Below are 15,233 nucleotides of genomic sequence, written 5' to 3' on the forward strand. Positions count from 1 at the left end.
AGAAGAAGAATCCAAAAATATATATATTTTTGAGGTGATATATATATAATATATATATATATATATATATATATATATATATATATATAATTTGAGGTGATTTTTATATTCATAGAGCTGATCAGATGACTTGCTTTCAAAACTGTTTGTTTACAACCAAGGAAGAATCTGCACAAACAGATTGTGCAGGCTGGGCCGCCCTATACCGCGACAACACAGCGGTGTTTAATAACATTTGGAAATGTTACCTCGAAGTTTAAAAGTACACACAAACTTAATCTGATCATCTGAGCATTGCATCAGCAAACTTCCCAGTCTTAGTTTGGCGTTGTAGATACGATGAGTATGAAGAACCTGCTATGACTCTATAGTACCTTAAATTCTCACTTATTAAACAAAACATGCGGCTGACAAAGCAAGGTACTTCGCAGAAGTCTTCAGGATAAGCCGAGTGCCAATTTCTTTACTGTTAGAACCCTCTAGTATATAGTCTTTTTTAAGAAGAAGACGAAGTTCAGTCGATTAATATTGAAGCAAACCACATTGAGCTGGTTGTGTAGTTATAAGATTATAAATGACTACGAATTTATATACTAGGTGTCGTTCCTTGCCCTCCTACTTTTCCTAGCCTAGGTGGGGGGTGACGGAAATGCGGTGAAGTGGCCCTTCACTCCTTCCCTCCGGTTCCTCCAAGTAAATAGCCCACGTAACTGTGTAAGCTCAAATTTTCCTTGAAAAAATCTGGGTGATTCTAACGTTAAACTACACCGCATTGTTTCCTTCCGTATAGGTCGTTAGCTGTTAATGACTGGTCGAAATTCTCTCGGTCATGTTCACAGCACCTGCTCGTAAAACGACGCAACAAATGACGCGTAAGTGATTCACCGCGTAATTACCACGTACGCATGACTACGTAATAATAATAATAATAATAATAATAATAATAATAATAATAATAATAATAATAATAATAATAATAATAATAATAATAATAATAATATTAATGAACATAATAATGAAATATTTTCAATACGGCGTATTGTTTGTCATTGGTTCTTCGCTATTCGTCAAAAATTTTCATTGTGCCATAAAATCGCCTCCTTGTCATGCGACGTCACAACTCACAAGTCTGTGAAAACTCGCGGCGTTAAAATGAAGTGTGCACAATAAGCAGCACATTACTGTGCTGAACAATTACTAATTTTTTTCGGAATCGCCAGACAGTGTCTCTTTCTGAGCATAATCTAAGAAGGATGCCCGCCAATCACATCGGCAGCGGCTGCTTATAGCAGCGGGCGAGATGGATTCATATGTGTATGATATATACTTTTCAGTTGTAGTATAACGATGTTGAGCTGTTTTTGCGCGTGTACAACTCTCTGTGAACTCAGCGTTGCTGACAAAAAGGTAGAGAGAGAAATAAACATTATTAGGACAGACACAATCCTTTGCAGGTAGGCAGGCTTCTTAGTCCAAAAAAACCGTGGACGCTGATCATCTCCCTGGTGAGGTAGATCAAGTAACGGGGCAAACTTGAAAGCTGGGCTTCTCAATGTGCTCGAGTACACTGCCTTGTTACAAGCCGCCGCGATCACTGCAGGCTACCATTCGACTAATCAGGCTTATCGGAGACTAAAGTGGCAATCTATTTTAGCTGTCCTGGCTAGGCACAACTGAAATACTCGACACTTCTGCACACTCATCACTCACAGGAGCTTGAATATGGAACAGTGGCAATGCTATTCATTTTCAAAGAAACTGAAGTTCCTGAAAAAGGAGAGCATTTGATCGGGCTATAAAAGGTTTACTGGTTACCGCCCATACTTGCGTCGCCGATTACTTAAATTTCAGGCCAGGAAGAACAAAATAAAATCATGGCAGATTGCTGTAATGTTATAGAGCCCCTGCTGAGTGATAGCGTCCTCTGCAATGCTCGAGCGCAAGGAGCGAAACCTTGGAATAGGCAACCCGCACCGGAGGTAGCCTACAGTGTGTGGTCATGACCCCCCCCAGTGGATACGCCTATGCTGTCATCGCTTGGCTTAACGCAGGTATAGGCCTCCCAAGCTCGGCCTGGGGGCACTGCGTCGCGCGCATTTCGTCGACTTTCTTCCAAAGCCGGTCACTCGCCGTGCACGTGCAGCTTCACGTGTCGCTTGCTCTGAAGGTTTATAAAAATAGCAGAGATGGCAAAAAAAATCAGTTTCGCCGCAATGGCGAAGCAATGAATGCGATAGCAACGCATTACGAAGTCACAAGAAGAACACCAACCAGCTCGATACTTGCAGCGCGCCCATCAAGCGCAAAAGACTCACGAAAAGAACACGCACAGGATGACCATGAACTAACAACGGTAACAGCTCGACACTTGCTGCGCGCTGCGCTTCTCAAACACAACGAAGGACGCTAAAAAAGAATTGGCCGCGTATCTGCGTGCTTCGCTGCAAGTGTCGTCTAAAGAACGATAGAAGAGGCGCTGCGTGAGATATGGACGCCATCTGGCAATACGACGGGAAACATGAATGCTGTGTTGCGGGCTGGTAGTCCCGGCGCAGCAGCAGGCAAAGACCGGCGGTGACCAACGCGACCAGCGGGGACGCCAGCCAGCCCGAACACGCGGTTTGGCGCGAAGCGCCGAAGCAGAAGAAACGTCCGCACTCAACGAGTACTCTCCACACACTCTTTTATATACACGTCGCCTGGGTAAAACAGGAATGCCAGAGCGGCACACCCATGGCATTCGTACAGTGCAATACTGAACCGAAACCGAAACACAACAATGAGCTCGTTCAGAGGGCACGGAGGAAGGCAAGTTTCAGCGCAGTCGCATTTTCAGCGCAGCTTAAGAAACTAGGGTCTCTAGAATTACGTATCTATGTATTTTCTATTAAAGGAACACACCACCTAATACTTACCTAGTGATGTTGCGCCTCAGATATGCCTAATGTTTGCTTTTTGATCAACAATGTACACAAGTATGAACCTAGTCATTCGTTCAAGATGGCTGGCCCTTGGGCAAGTGGTTCAACTTTGGCCGGGTGGCTGAATCGAGTGACGTCACTGACGTGCCGACAAACAGAAAGACAGATCAAAATTTCTGCGTTTAAGTTCCCCAAGAAAGACTATCGTCTTAAAAATCACAGCATATCCACGAAGTGAATGATGAAGAAGGAGCTTGCTCCAGAGGTTAAATCCGCGGTAAACCGTGAATCCTCTGTACATCTGCTCAATCATCATCATATAAAGACGTGACACGAGAGTTGTTGTCGTGCGATTGTATATACACATTATATACACAATGTTTAAAATTTACATATCGATGCACTATATACAAAAATTTGCATATGGATCAGTATATACATTTTGTTCAAGAGCTTATTTACGGTTCACATAAGCTCGGGGGAACCGTTTTCCTTTTAGTATAATGGCCCTTCTGCTTCGCGGGCTCGGGGTCAGCTTGGGGTCCGCTTGTGTTTGCGCCCGCTTCGCTGCGGCCTCGCGGGCCCATGCCGCCTCCTGGTTCGCTTGTCGACGAGCCCGTTTAGCTTCGGCATCCCGAGGCCGAAGAGATATGCCAGCGCCGACAGCAAGCACAAGCCACTACCAGCACCGAGGTGGCGGCAGCAGCGAGGGCTCGCGATGCCGGTGTTCATGATGAGTGACGTTGCGAAGTGCACTGAGTGATGTCCGGCGAAAGATGAAGGAAGAGCGCCAAGAGCGAGCGCTATATACAGTGGCGTAACTATAGGTAGGACGGCGCCCATGGCAAATATAATTCCCCGCCCTTCATGATGGTAATGATAGTGATTATTAATATATTATTATTATTATTATTATTATTATTATTATTATTATTATTATTATTATTATTATTATTATTATTATTATTATTATTATTATTATTATTATTATTATTATGAGAATAATTTTTAGTTTTCATCCGAATAAGCAACCAGGAATCGATGGGTCAGCTATTGCCAAGCTACGGAGAAACTTGGCGGAAAAACTTCTCTTTATGTTGAATGGATTTTTAGCCAGTGCTTCTATTCCCGACAAGTTAAAAGCCGCAATTGTTAAGCCGTTGTTTAAAGCAGGAAAAAAAAGATGATATAGAAAATTACAGACCAATTTCTATTTTGCCTATACTCTCCCAGATATTAGGAAAATTTCTTCTTGAATGTATGACGTCCTTTCTACAAAATTTTTCGGTACTGACACCCCGCCAATTTGGATTCATTGCAAATCGCAGTACTATAACAACATTAGAAGAGCTTAGTGATGAAATATATTCAGCTCTAGACAAGAACCTCTTTTGCTGCGCTTTGTTCTATGACTTGGCAAAGGCGTTGAAAACCGTGAACCATGCTATTTTATTAATAAAGCTATTTCGTTTATGCTTCAGAGGTTTTATGATGTGCTCCATAATTATCTGCAAGACAGGTCACAGGTGGTTAAGGAAAGTAGAGAAGTAATTAGCAATAGAAAATATGTTACCGCCGGTGTGCCACAAGGGTCGGTGTTGTAACCGTTGTTATTTAATTTATTGTATGAATGACCTTCCCTCGGAATTTGTAAAGCGAATGTGCATCAGTATGCAGATGATGCCGTGCTATTACACGTCACATACGTTATGAAGGAGCTATTCATGCTCTTCAGAGTGTTATGCGTAAGGCAATGCAATGGTTTGAAGAAAACTGCTTAATTGTTAATGAAACGAAAACCAAACTCATCTGCTTTCGAAGTCCTTTAAGAATACATCAAAATAGATTATGCCCATTTTTCTTCATACTGAACACTGCAATCCATGCAAATGTACTGCAGTGGAAAATGTTGAGACATTCAGATATTTGGACGTCATTTTTCACAGTGGTACGTCTTGGCAGCATCACATGACATTCATATGCTCCAAATTGAGAGTGTTGCATGTCTGCTTTTTAACATAAAGAGCTTGGTGCCTCTGTCAGAGAAGAAAATGACAGTTCATGCATGCGCTAGCATATAGTGTTCTGAGATATGGTATTAGAATTTTCGCATTTTGTTCAGAGCGCTGGGAAACACGCATAAAAAGTTACTTGGTAATATCCTAAAAATTGTTGCTTACGGCAGTAACTTAGATGCCCATGCTATTTTTTATGGTTTAGGATTTTGTATGTTCCAGGATTTGTTCACCGGAACTGTTATTTTGAGATACATCTGGTGTGATGATTTCAAAGTGCCGTACGTTGCGCGTCGACCACTAAGAGAAAAAAAAAGCGTTTTACTGTACCGAGGCCTTCTACCAGATATCTAGAAGCGTGCAGAGGTCTCTCTAAAATCTTCATGAACTACCGCAAGAGTTTTTTTTTTCTGCTACTTCAAAAAAGCAGTTGAAGAATTATTCTCTGAGCTGTGAAATTACATTGGGTATGGTCTACTTCTATGTAATATATGCTCTTGTCGCCTCTGTCTTCTATTTCTAGTTACTGCTAGTAAACAAGCACTGGTGTCTATTATCCGTCTATTCGTTAGCAAAAACGAAAAACAGAAAAAGTTATTTATGACCTTGTAACCGCATCGGTGTAACCGGCTCCTGCCAGGCCTAGTCACACAAGTCCTCGGAGGCTTCGACAGGCCCGTTTTCTGTACTTTTTATGGATTTGTGCAATGAAATATTATTATTATTATTATTATTATTATTATTATTATTATATTATTATTATTATTATTATTATTATTATTATTATTATTATTATTATTATTATTTATGTGCAAGGAAACGCTATTCTGGGCAAGCGAATGAGCGGTTTCTTGATTGATTGTTCACTACAGTGGACTGAAGCCGTCTTGCACATCCACGCATCGTACGACACACCAAAAGTTCACAAGGTTAGAAAAAATGTGAAAGAATAAATCGACCTAGCCGCTGTCCTGTTGTCGTCTCACCTTGCACGAAAAGTTCGTAATTACATACAACCACGCAGAAGAGATCGACGACGTAGGCATGTAAACAGTTCTTATCGTTTTTGGCTACATCACCATGAAATGTATTCTTCAAATTATTTACGCTCTTTTTGCCGATTCTTCAGGCATCATAATCTTGCTGCGCGCGCACGTGTAAACGCACCCTTATATTCTCTTCATCAACGTTTTCCAAATGTCCTTTTAATTCTTTTTTAGAAGATACCAGGGCAGGCACTTTCCGTATAGATGAGTAAAAATTAATCATAATAAATATTCGGCAGATCCTCACGCTGTGGGAATCGGTTTCATGCGAAGCAGTCAGTGAGTATTCTACGCTGTATTTTATGGCATTGACCCAAACGTTACGCGATGGATTGAAGTGTTTTGTAAGTCTAGTAGCTGTGTGCACATCGTGGGCTTACTAGGCACGTCGACGACTACAACACTGGCGTTTAACGGGTAACTTATGAAGCGTAACGTCAGCCCTCAAGTTACAGCATATACGTCAGTATTATCGAAACTAAGTGCGCTTTACGGTGTGATGATGTGAATATCATATGTAACTTTCGTAATGTATTCCTCCGGGGTCGGGCAATGCTGCAATATAGCTTGCTGAATCATAGGAATACGAACGTAATGTTTATTAGACTCCTATAAAAAGCGGAGCCAACACTGGAACCACATACATTAATCTGATATGACACCTATATCGTAGGAATACATATGTAGTGTTTATTGCTTTCTTGTAAATTAGATAGCCAGGACCACAACCACAACTGACGTTGCACCGGCCATTACGCCTGCATAGGCTGTTTCTCCAAACCAGTTATAGACCTGGCGTGGCTCTGTGGTAGAATACCTCATTGCCACGCAGTATGATTGAGTTCGATTCCTGCTGAAATCTTAATTTTTATTCTTTCCGTACTTCAGGTCAACGCTGCCGCTGTCGGTTTTTCTTAACGCTCTCGCATTTAAATTACCAGTGTCTGTTCTCAACGTTCCTGGGTACATATAAACTGTCAATCACCTGTGGCGCATACCCGTACACCGCGGCCCGTGGTATACGGGTATGTGCCACATGTGTCAGGTGGAAAGGGTTTGACGACGTAGGCGACAGGATTTTCACGCTATTCACGTCATGGCCCGATAGTCATATTCGTCAAATCCTCTTACCCTCCCATGCCAATTTTGGCCCACACCGAGTTAAGGAGGCGATCATGAGAGCACCCAGACGTAGGCGGCGATAGATAGATAGATAGATAGATAGATAGATAGATAGATAGATAGATAGATAGATAGATAGATAGATAGATAGATAGATAGATAGATAGATAGATAGATTAGATAGATAGATAGATAGATATATAGATAGATAGATAGATAGACCGCAGATAGATGAAGATAGATAGATAGATAGATATAGTACTCTCAAAGTGCCAAAGGTTCGCTAAGAAATGCTTCGCATTTATTATCTGGGGTTTTAACGTCCCAAAACCATGATATGATTATAAGAGACGCCGTAGTGAGGGCTCCGGAAATTTTGACCACCTGGGATCTTTAACGCGCACATAAATCTAAGTACACGGGCCTCAAACATTTCCGCCTCCATCGAAAATGCAGCCGCCGCGGCCGGGATTCGATCCCGCGACCTTCGGGTCAGCAGTCGAGCGTCATAACTACTAGACCACCGTGGCGGGGCAAGTGAAAATTAAGTGGACATTCAAGCACTTTCGCCTTTCTAAATGCTTATCTATGTACCGCAGATGATCTCTCAATCGCGGTGGAATTTTTTATTTCCTTGTAAGAGCATTCCCGCGCTTCTGAAATACTTCTGTGCTTCATCGCTAGGAGCTGTCGAATACTCTGTTTTATTTTCTTAACGAACACTTCTACGTGAGGTAGCTTAGTGTTCTGCTTCCACAACGCCCATTGGTTGTCTGGGGCCTAACGCAAACATTTCTAAAAGGTAGTCACTGGACGACACACAGTTAGCTTCACAAGTATTACACGGCACGACAACACGATCATCTTTACCTTCCATATCAGTGTTCCTGTTTCCGCTGCTCGATTGAGCCACAATCACCGGCCCAACGGGGCCAGGCACAGAGTGTCCGCACTGAGAAGTCGCCGGAAGTAGAATCCACACCTTGTTTTTCTTCATTGCCACACTTTGGCATATCATGTACACCTACAAAGATTTCACAAAGCACACACACAAAAAAGGCCTGCCATTATGTTGTCGCCATTACGTCGTACAGAAAGTGCATCCGTCACGCTGGCCCGACGCTTCAGTAAAGGAACTTTAATACAGACAGACGTTCGACAACGTGACGCCATTCATGAACACGCTGCCTTAAAGGGGTACTGACACGAAAATTTTCAGTTGTCGTTTTCTTGCGTCGAAAGAAAGGCCAAGCCATCAAGAGCCTAGAAAATGCACTGCTAAGCGTGAGTGTACCCTTAAAAAGTAATTACAGTACGTCTTTAAAGGCTAGTTTCGGTTGCTACTGCACCCTGACGTCACAACGCGTTATGAGCTCCTCGGCACGTAGTCGGCCGCTACGCACCGTGGCTCGGCTGGTGATGCACAGGCGGCCATTTTGAAAGTATTGGTTCCTGACGCCATTACAACTACCGAGAACGTTGCGTGAAATCGCCAGAATTAGTACTGCAGCCTGACGTCAAGCTAGTGTCGATATTGGAAGGTGCGCCATGAGAAAATTGGCTCTAATATCAAAATAAAATATTGATCAGTATTCGCTCAGCTTTACACTCTCTCAGAGCCGTCTCTGTATACAGGATGCCAGAGTAAACTCGCTTTTGAAAATTGGTGTCAGTACCCATTTAAGTTACTCAGTACACCGTACCATAGATTGGGAAGTGCATACGGGCTGGCTGGACATCCAGGTAGCAATGATAGCCCAGTATTGTGCAGCACCATAAGCAATGGAGGCCTATAGGCATAAGCCTAGGCATACGTAAAGCATACGTTAAATTCCGCCCAATTTCTGTCAGTTCGCTGGTCACATTCTGAACCAACTCAGAATAAGTAGAAGAGCCAGCAGGACAAGAGACCCTCTGGAAGCCACGACTGCATTTGCAAATGACTCGTAGCCTTTGAGTAGGGCTGCGGCTTTCACAGCTCTGGTCACTGCTGCCTTGGCCGTCTTCGTCGACAGGATGCAGGATGAGTTGAATGCCTTGTCGAAGGAGGCAATCTCCGAGGGATTTTCACTGAAACAAACATCGGAGAAAAATTTGTGGCGAGGTTCCTTGTTGCGGACTGTCGCAATGTGCAAGGCATTTAATGGAGGGACGCTCGGCGGAAAGTAATTCTCTATTAGTAATTGTTTGTCATATTTAACCAATTTCGATGAAACAAAAAGCATATTAACGACATTGCAATGAACATCAATTCTAACATTACACTTTTTGCCGACGACTGTGTTATATACCAGGAAATTGCTCTGAGTGCTTCCCTTAATACAATATCCGAGTAGTGTAAGCTATGGCAGATGTCAATTAACGTAAAAAAATCCGCCGTGATTACGACAAATTAAAGAAAAGATCCTTCCCATTTCGCTTATGCAGTCGACGGCACCGTACTGACCAGAGTATACGACCATAAATACTTAGGTGTGACGCTTACTGCAGACCTTAATTGGACCCAGCACGTCGATAACATTACCACAGCAGCACTACGCAAATTATTTTTTTCTGAAAAGATGCCTAAAACTAGCTCCTACCCCGATTAAGCTGCTCGCCTATAAGACATAAAACCGATTTTAGAGTACGCCAATGTGGTTTGGTTCCCGCATACGAAGACTAACTTAAGAAAACTGGAAGCAGTGCAAAGAAAAGCCATAAGATTTATCCACAACAGGTACAGGCGCACAGACTCGCCAACTAACCTTCTAAACGCATCCAGTCTAAAAACGCTGTCAGAAAGAGCGAAAGAAGCCCGGCTAAAGTTTTTGTTTCAGATTCTTAACAACAACTTCAGGATAAACGCGTCCAAATACATTTCGATTTCCGAATCTCGACTTACGCGTCAAAGGCACGCAAATAAACTAATAGAATATTCATATAGTAATGAAACTTTTAAACATTCATTTTTTCCACTTGCCATTAGGGAATGGAATCAACTACACCCATCTATCACAAACACCAAATCGTTCTCGGAATTCGCCAATAAAATTGAAGGTACACACAACTAGTATTGTCCCAATCAGATGTCATACTGCCTACTCCTATCCCCCATTAGCACTTGTCGGTTGCCTCCCCTTGGCGCAGCTAGGAAAACATACAGGCTAATTCCCTCTTCTCTTTGTCTGAAAATACTTTTCATGGGATGTGATATTACTGCTTCATTGTACAAATGGTGTTCAACCTTAACACAGTGTCACTGAGTGTTTTGATAAAATGTATGCAAGTTGGTCGTATGTATTTATGTAACCGCTGTTTGTTGTTGTAATATTTTATTGTAATCTCTTTTTTTTCTACGTTCGTTTGCATAGTTTATTATCCTGTAAACATTTCGTATATTGTACTGACTTTCTGTATTGCCCTCCTGCTACGCTCTCAGCTGAGCAGGGGCGTAGCCAAGGGGGGGGGGGGGTTGGGGGGGTTCAAACCCCCCCGAAATTTTTCAGTTTTGCTTGCGTATATATACACGCACACATACAAACGCACGCACGAACATACATAAAGTATGGTTGAACCCCCCCCCCCGAAAAAAATTTCTGGCTACGCCCCTGCAGCTGAGAGCAGCAGTATTGAAAATAAATAAATAAAAAAATAAATTTTGTGTCTTACAGTCGGAGAATTGTTATGCATAGCAAAAATTTCGCCTAAGCACTACCGCTACTCACTAATCTTATTGTAAAACACTGCTCCGCCGCGGTGGTCTAGTGGTTATGGCGCTCGATTGCTGACCCGAAGGTCGCGGGATCGAACCCCGGCCGCGGCGGCTGCATTTTCGATGGAGACGAAAATGTTTGAGGCCCATGTACCTGATTTAGGTGCATGTTAAAGAACCCCAGGTGGTCGAAATTTCCGGAGCCCTCCACTAAGGCGTCTTTCATAATCATATCGTGGTTTTAGGACGTTAAACCCTAGATATTATTATTATTATTCTAAAAGATTGAAGGTGTTTGCCGCACAGTTCTGCAAACATTCTTCGGAGTTCGTACAAACTTGCTAAATTCGCTCCTCGAATTCATCAATACGCTTTCGTGTTGTGTGATGAGTTTTCACTCTATCCCACCGCAACACGAATAGTCGCTGGGCTTGTTCCTGTTGGGTTGGTATAGAAGTAGATAGGGCTTCTGAGCTTACGGTGCCATTCAGAAGGGAACAGTGCAAATAAACACACCGATAGTAGGTCATGAAACGTACTCTTCTGTCCCGGTTTTTACGTTATCCCTGCCAAGATGTCTCCAACGGGGCCGGCTTTCTCTCTTCAAGCTTGCTCCGACGTGGACCTCTGTCGAGGGCTGCATACAATGTCCACTGAGTGGCAACGCGTACTATCGTACGCGTGTTCCCTTTGTACAGCTCTATTTCATTTTAATCTTGCCTTTCTAGCTGGCTCTTGACCCAGTATAATACAACAGCGAACCAGAGAGAGAGAGAGAAATTAGGGAAAGCCGTGGAGCTAAACCAGAATTGAAACATTTGCTCTGCTACCCTAAACTAGGGAGCAGGTGAAATAAAGATGGAAAGAGGAGCGGAAAGAAGAGCAGGTGCGCAAAAACAAACAGAAAGGAAACAGAAAAAAAAGGAAAGGTGAGAAGCGGGAGTACTACAATCTGTCCAACAGTCCACTTCCACGCAGCCTCACTACCTTTATCTTTTTCTTTCGTCTCTGTCTCCTTGACCCATGTAAGCGTTTCTTAGCTCAAAGTAAATGCATATTGAAATGGCGTTCAATTCAGGGTCTGTGAAAGATCGAGTGCGATGGGCCGAAACTCACTTGCAGCGAAGCGTCGGGACAGGCGGCTTCCCGGCATCTTGTGGATTGGACGCTGGCATCAACGCTCTTACGCACTCTTCCACCTTCTCCATGTCTAAGCACTGGAGGCCGTTATGGGTTGCTGCGAGGTGTATTGAAAAGAGGCAAATTATAAAAAAAATTTACGCGTGGCTTGACGAAGATGGCGGAGATCGTGACAGCAATGATAATAGCACCAGCAACCACAAGAACAAGAGTGATAACAAAGAACTGCCTCAGCGCCGCAACATGATATATAGCTTCGTTTACAGCGGAGCTCTCTTAGTCGACCCTGTGCCGCTGTAGTAGTAGTAGCAGTAGTAGTAGTATTAGCGTCACACAGGTCACGTGACCAGAGGTGGAGTGAATAAGTAACTGTAAATGACACGAAATGACGATGATAATGATCAGTATGATACTCTTTCTCTCATAGGGCAATAGACAGGTGGCCTTATTGGTGAAAGAGTACGTTAGACAATCACGTGGTTGATATTAATAACAAAAAAGAGTAAAGAAGCAATTGCTAAGCGGCAGGACACGAGAGAGGACGCAGAAAGCTGCGCCCTTGGTCTGTGCAATTTCTTTAGCCCAGTCATATAGTGCTGCTTTTCTTCAAATCGGGAATAAACCAGTTGAAAATGTGTACAAAACTATAGCAAAACAGAAAAAAATGCTTCTGGCGAAGGAAAAACGTCCCCGTCATATCAACGAAGTGAATGATGTTAGAGGAACTTGCTCGGAAATAATCGGGTAAACCATGAATGCTCCGTACATTTCCTCTACTGTCCTATAAAGACGTGACACGTTGTTATAGCAGCGATTGTGGTGAGGTTGTTGTCGAACCACAAGCGGTCGCAGACCTTGCAGCTGTGGCCGAACGTGTGGTTGAAGAAATCGCGCTTGAAGCGCGCGTCGGCGCCACCAACTTGACGTATCGACTGCTTTCGGCGCTTGGCCGCTGCATACCGCGCCCGTACCTCTTCGAGGTTCTCTTACCGGCGCTTCCGCCCTGCTTCGGCTTCGCGGGCTTGTATCTAGGGGTCCGCACGACGCTGACGTCTCTCTGCGGCCTCGCGAGCTCTCACCGCAGGGTCTTGGCGGTGAGCCCGTGCTGCTGCTGCCTTGCGAGCCCCCCGCTCCGCCACCTTGTCTTCTTCATTCATGTTATTAGTATCGAAGCGCACTGACTTACGACTCTCGAAAGAGAAAGGAAGCGTGCAGTTGTGGCCCTCTAGCGGTCTTCTATGAAACTAGAACACGCGCCGGAGTGTAGCGAGCGTTGCATGCTACAGCTGGCTATGTTATATGTGGTTTTGCTTGCGGTAATATCATCATAAAGGCACTCGAAGAACAAGAGGAAGAAGACTTCTATTTCGCGCTAGCGTGTACTGAGATGGTTATAATTCACCTGTGTTACAATGAAAACTAGCGGCTACGGCGATGGACAAGCCCCGAGCATAAGGAGCAAGCTCCTAATTGTCACACGATCCCCTGTGTGTCTGCTTGATGATGATGATGATGCTCCTGGGATGATTGGCCCCTACCCACTCAGGGGGATCGGCCAAGAGTCAGGCGGATCATATAGTCTGAAATTTTTAAGTGCTAATAGACGTTACAGTGTCAATTAGAATGAAGGGTTATATTTTAAATGAATTCCAGTTTTTAATGAATTCCAGACCGGCGGCGCAGTGAGTTGCAGTTCCACTGCAGTATGCGCGGCCTCGTTTCACGGAGACGGTTACTCGCCATCCTGGGTTAGCGCCGTTTGGGTGGCCAGCGCTGCAGTGCAGAGCGGGCGAATGGCGAAGTCGGAGGGCAGAAACTCCAGTGCCGCTGTGAGTGCTAGCCACCAAGACTGAGATGGCAGAACGCTTCTTGTCGTTGGTCGCCGCTGCGGGAGCAATGACACCGGTGGCGGCTGCGTAGGATGGTCCCTAGTTTCGTTCGTAACGCGAGCAGAAACCCTGGGGAGGAGAGAGAGAAAGCACGCGCGCGTGCAGCGAGACAACGCACGCAGCCGCAACGTGAACAAACCGACGGCGAAGCGCCGCGCGCGACCGCATAACGAGATTTCCCAAAAAGGGGGTCGCTTTTCAGAAATAGGGTGCCTTGATGCCCGCGCATCGAGGCACTCTATTCTGAAAGGCGCAGCAGCGCCCCCCTGGCCCAGGTTTTCTCGTCTCATCTCCGTACCAACGACTACGCCCATGATCATGACTGAAGCCTTAGAGTAGCTGAAGTTCTTAACATATACTGTGGGCACCGCATATTGTGAATCCCGCGCGACGATGGCATCAACAGCACATAATAAACGCGGATACTCGATATGCACTCTGTCGTGTCTGGGTATTTGGATCCATCCCACCGCTGCAACAGTTATTGCGACCGGTATTTAGATCCGTCCCTTCTCGGCAACCAGGTTGTTGCTGTGATAGGGCAGCGTCGTACCCGGACTCTGTTTGGTAGCGTAGTCGAGTCTCCGGGTTGAGGAACTGATGCTAGCAAGCTGGGAAAATAATAACAAGTTTACTGGCACTTTTCGTACACTCAATTACATCGTGACAAGGTCAGAGTTCAGCGACGAGCGAATTGGATGAGCCTGTTACCGAGGGCTCAGAACCCCATTTCTCACTTAGCACCGTCGTTTTAACTCCTCAGGCGGCTCCTCCTTCTCGATAACCACCAATCACACACACGACCCCACCCACCATGGCACAGTCCATTTCACTGTTGCTGAGGGGTCGTTGCACTCTTGAAACAGCAAGGGTCCGGTGGTCGACGGCACGCACGTGGGGTAAGCAGGACAACAGGTACCTCGGGCTTGCTCCTCCGATTCTTCCCCGAAGGCAGAAAAGGGTCTGCGGCGACTCCTGTCAAAACATACCGGTCAGGTCGTTTCGGCAGCACACGAAGCCAAGCCCAGGTGGCCCATTGTCTCTGGCTTTGCTGTTCCCGACTTTGAGGTCGAGATTCGGCCCATTGTCGGTCGCTTGCCGCCCCGGGAACTCCGTTTCCAGGAAGGATGCAGGTGTTCTAGCAGTGTGAGAACGCCTCGCCCGCCGATTCTGATGGCCAGCGCGTCGGCACCGACTGCCAGTCATAACAACTCCTTCAAAGCGTCGTGAAACTCGAAAAGAAACGCTACGCGCGTCCTTGTCTTCCTTCTCACCTGGCCGTTAATTCTCACGGGACGAGCGGGGAACGCGGTGCCACAGCCAGGCGAGCATCGGAGAGCTATTTTTCGATATAAATGGATGCTATGAGCGAGGCTTGGTCTAAATCTGCCGCTTCGCGGGTGCGT

General features: G+C 44.9%; 2 protein-coding genes and 1 long non-coding RNA gene across 5 annotated transcripts in view; all 3 read right to left on the reverse strand.

Annotated features, from left to right (window-relative positions):
- Positions 1-15,233, reverse strand: part of LOC125760020 (uncharacterized) — a 155,008-nt gene that overhangs the window by 41,998 nt on the left and 97,777 nt on the right. The gene's annotated exons all lie outside the window — the stretch shown is intronic.
- LOC119372082 (uncharacterized) overlaps positions 1-15,233 on the reverse strand; it is a 139,852-nt gene that overhangs the window by 26,907 nt on the left and 97,712 nt on the right. For 2 of the 3 annotated variants that reach the window (XM_049419595.1, XM_049419594.1), the window contains exons 7-8: positions 11,915-12,035; positions 8,139-9,174 (exon numbers count right to left, since the gene is read on the reverse strand). In XM_049419595.1, the coding sequence (XP_049275552.1) occupies positions 8,964-9,174; positions 11,915-12,035 (332 nt within the window). In that variant the 3' untranslated portion in view covers positions 8,139-8,963. Of the gene's footprint in view, positions 1-8,138; positions 9,175-11,914; positions 12,036-15,233 lie in introns of those variants that run through there. The other variant, XM_049419596.1, reaches the window with a different exon arrangement.
- LOC119372086 (uncharacterized) overlaps positions 1-15,233 on the reverse strand; it is a 46,219-nt gene that overhangs the window by 20,345 nt on the left and 10,641 nt on the right. The window lies entirely within an intron of this gene.

The sequence above is a fragment of the Rhipicephalus sanguineus genome, chromosome 10, assembly GCF_013339695.2.
Source record: "Rhipicephalus sanguineus isolate Rsan-2018 chromosome 10, BIME_Rsan_1.4, whole genome shotgun sequence".
Lineage (NCBI taxonomy): Eukaryota > Metazoa > Arthropoda > Arachnida > Ixodida > Ixodidae > Rhipicephalus > Rhipicephalus sanguineus.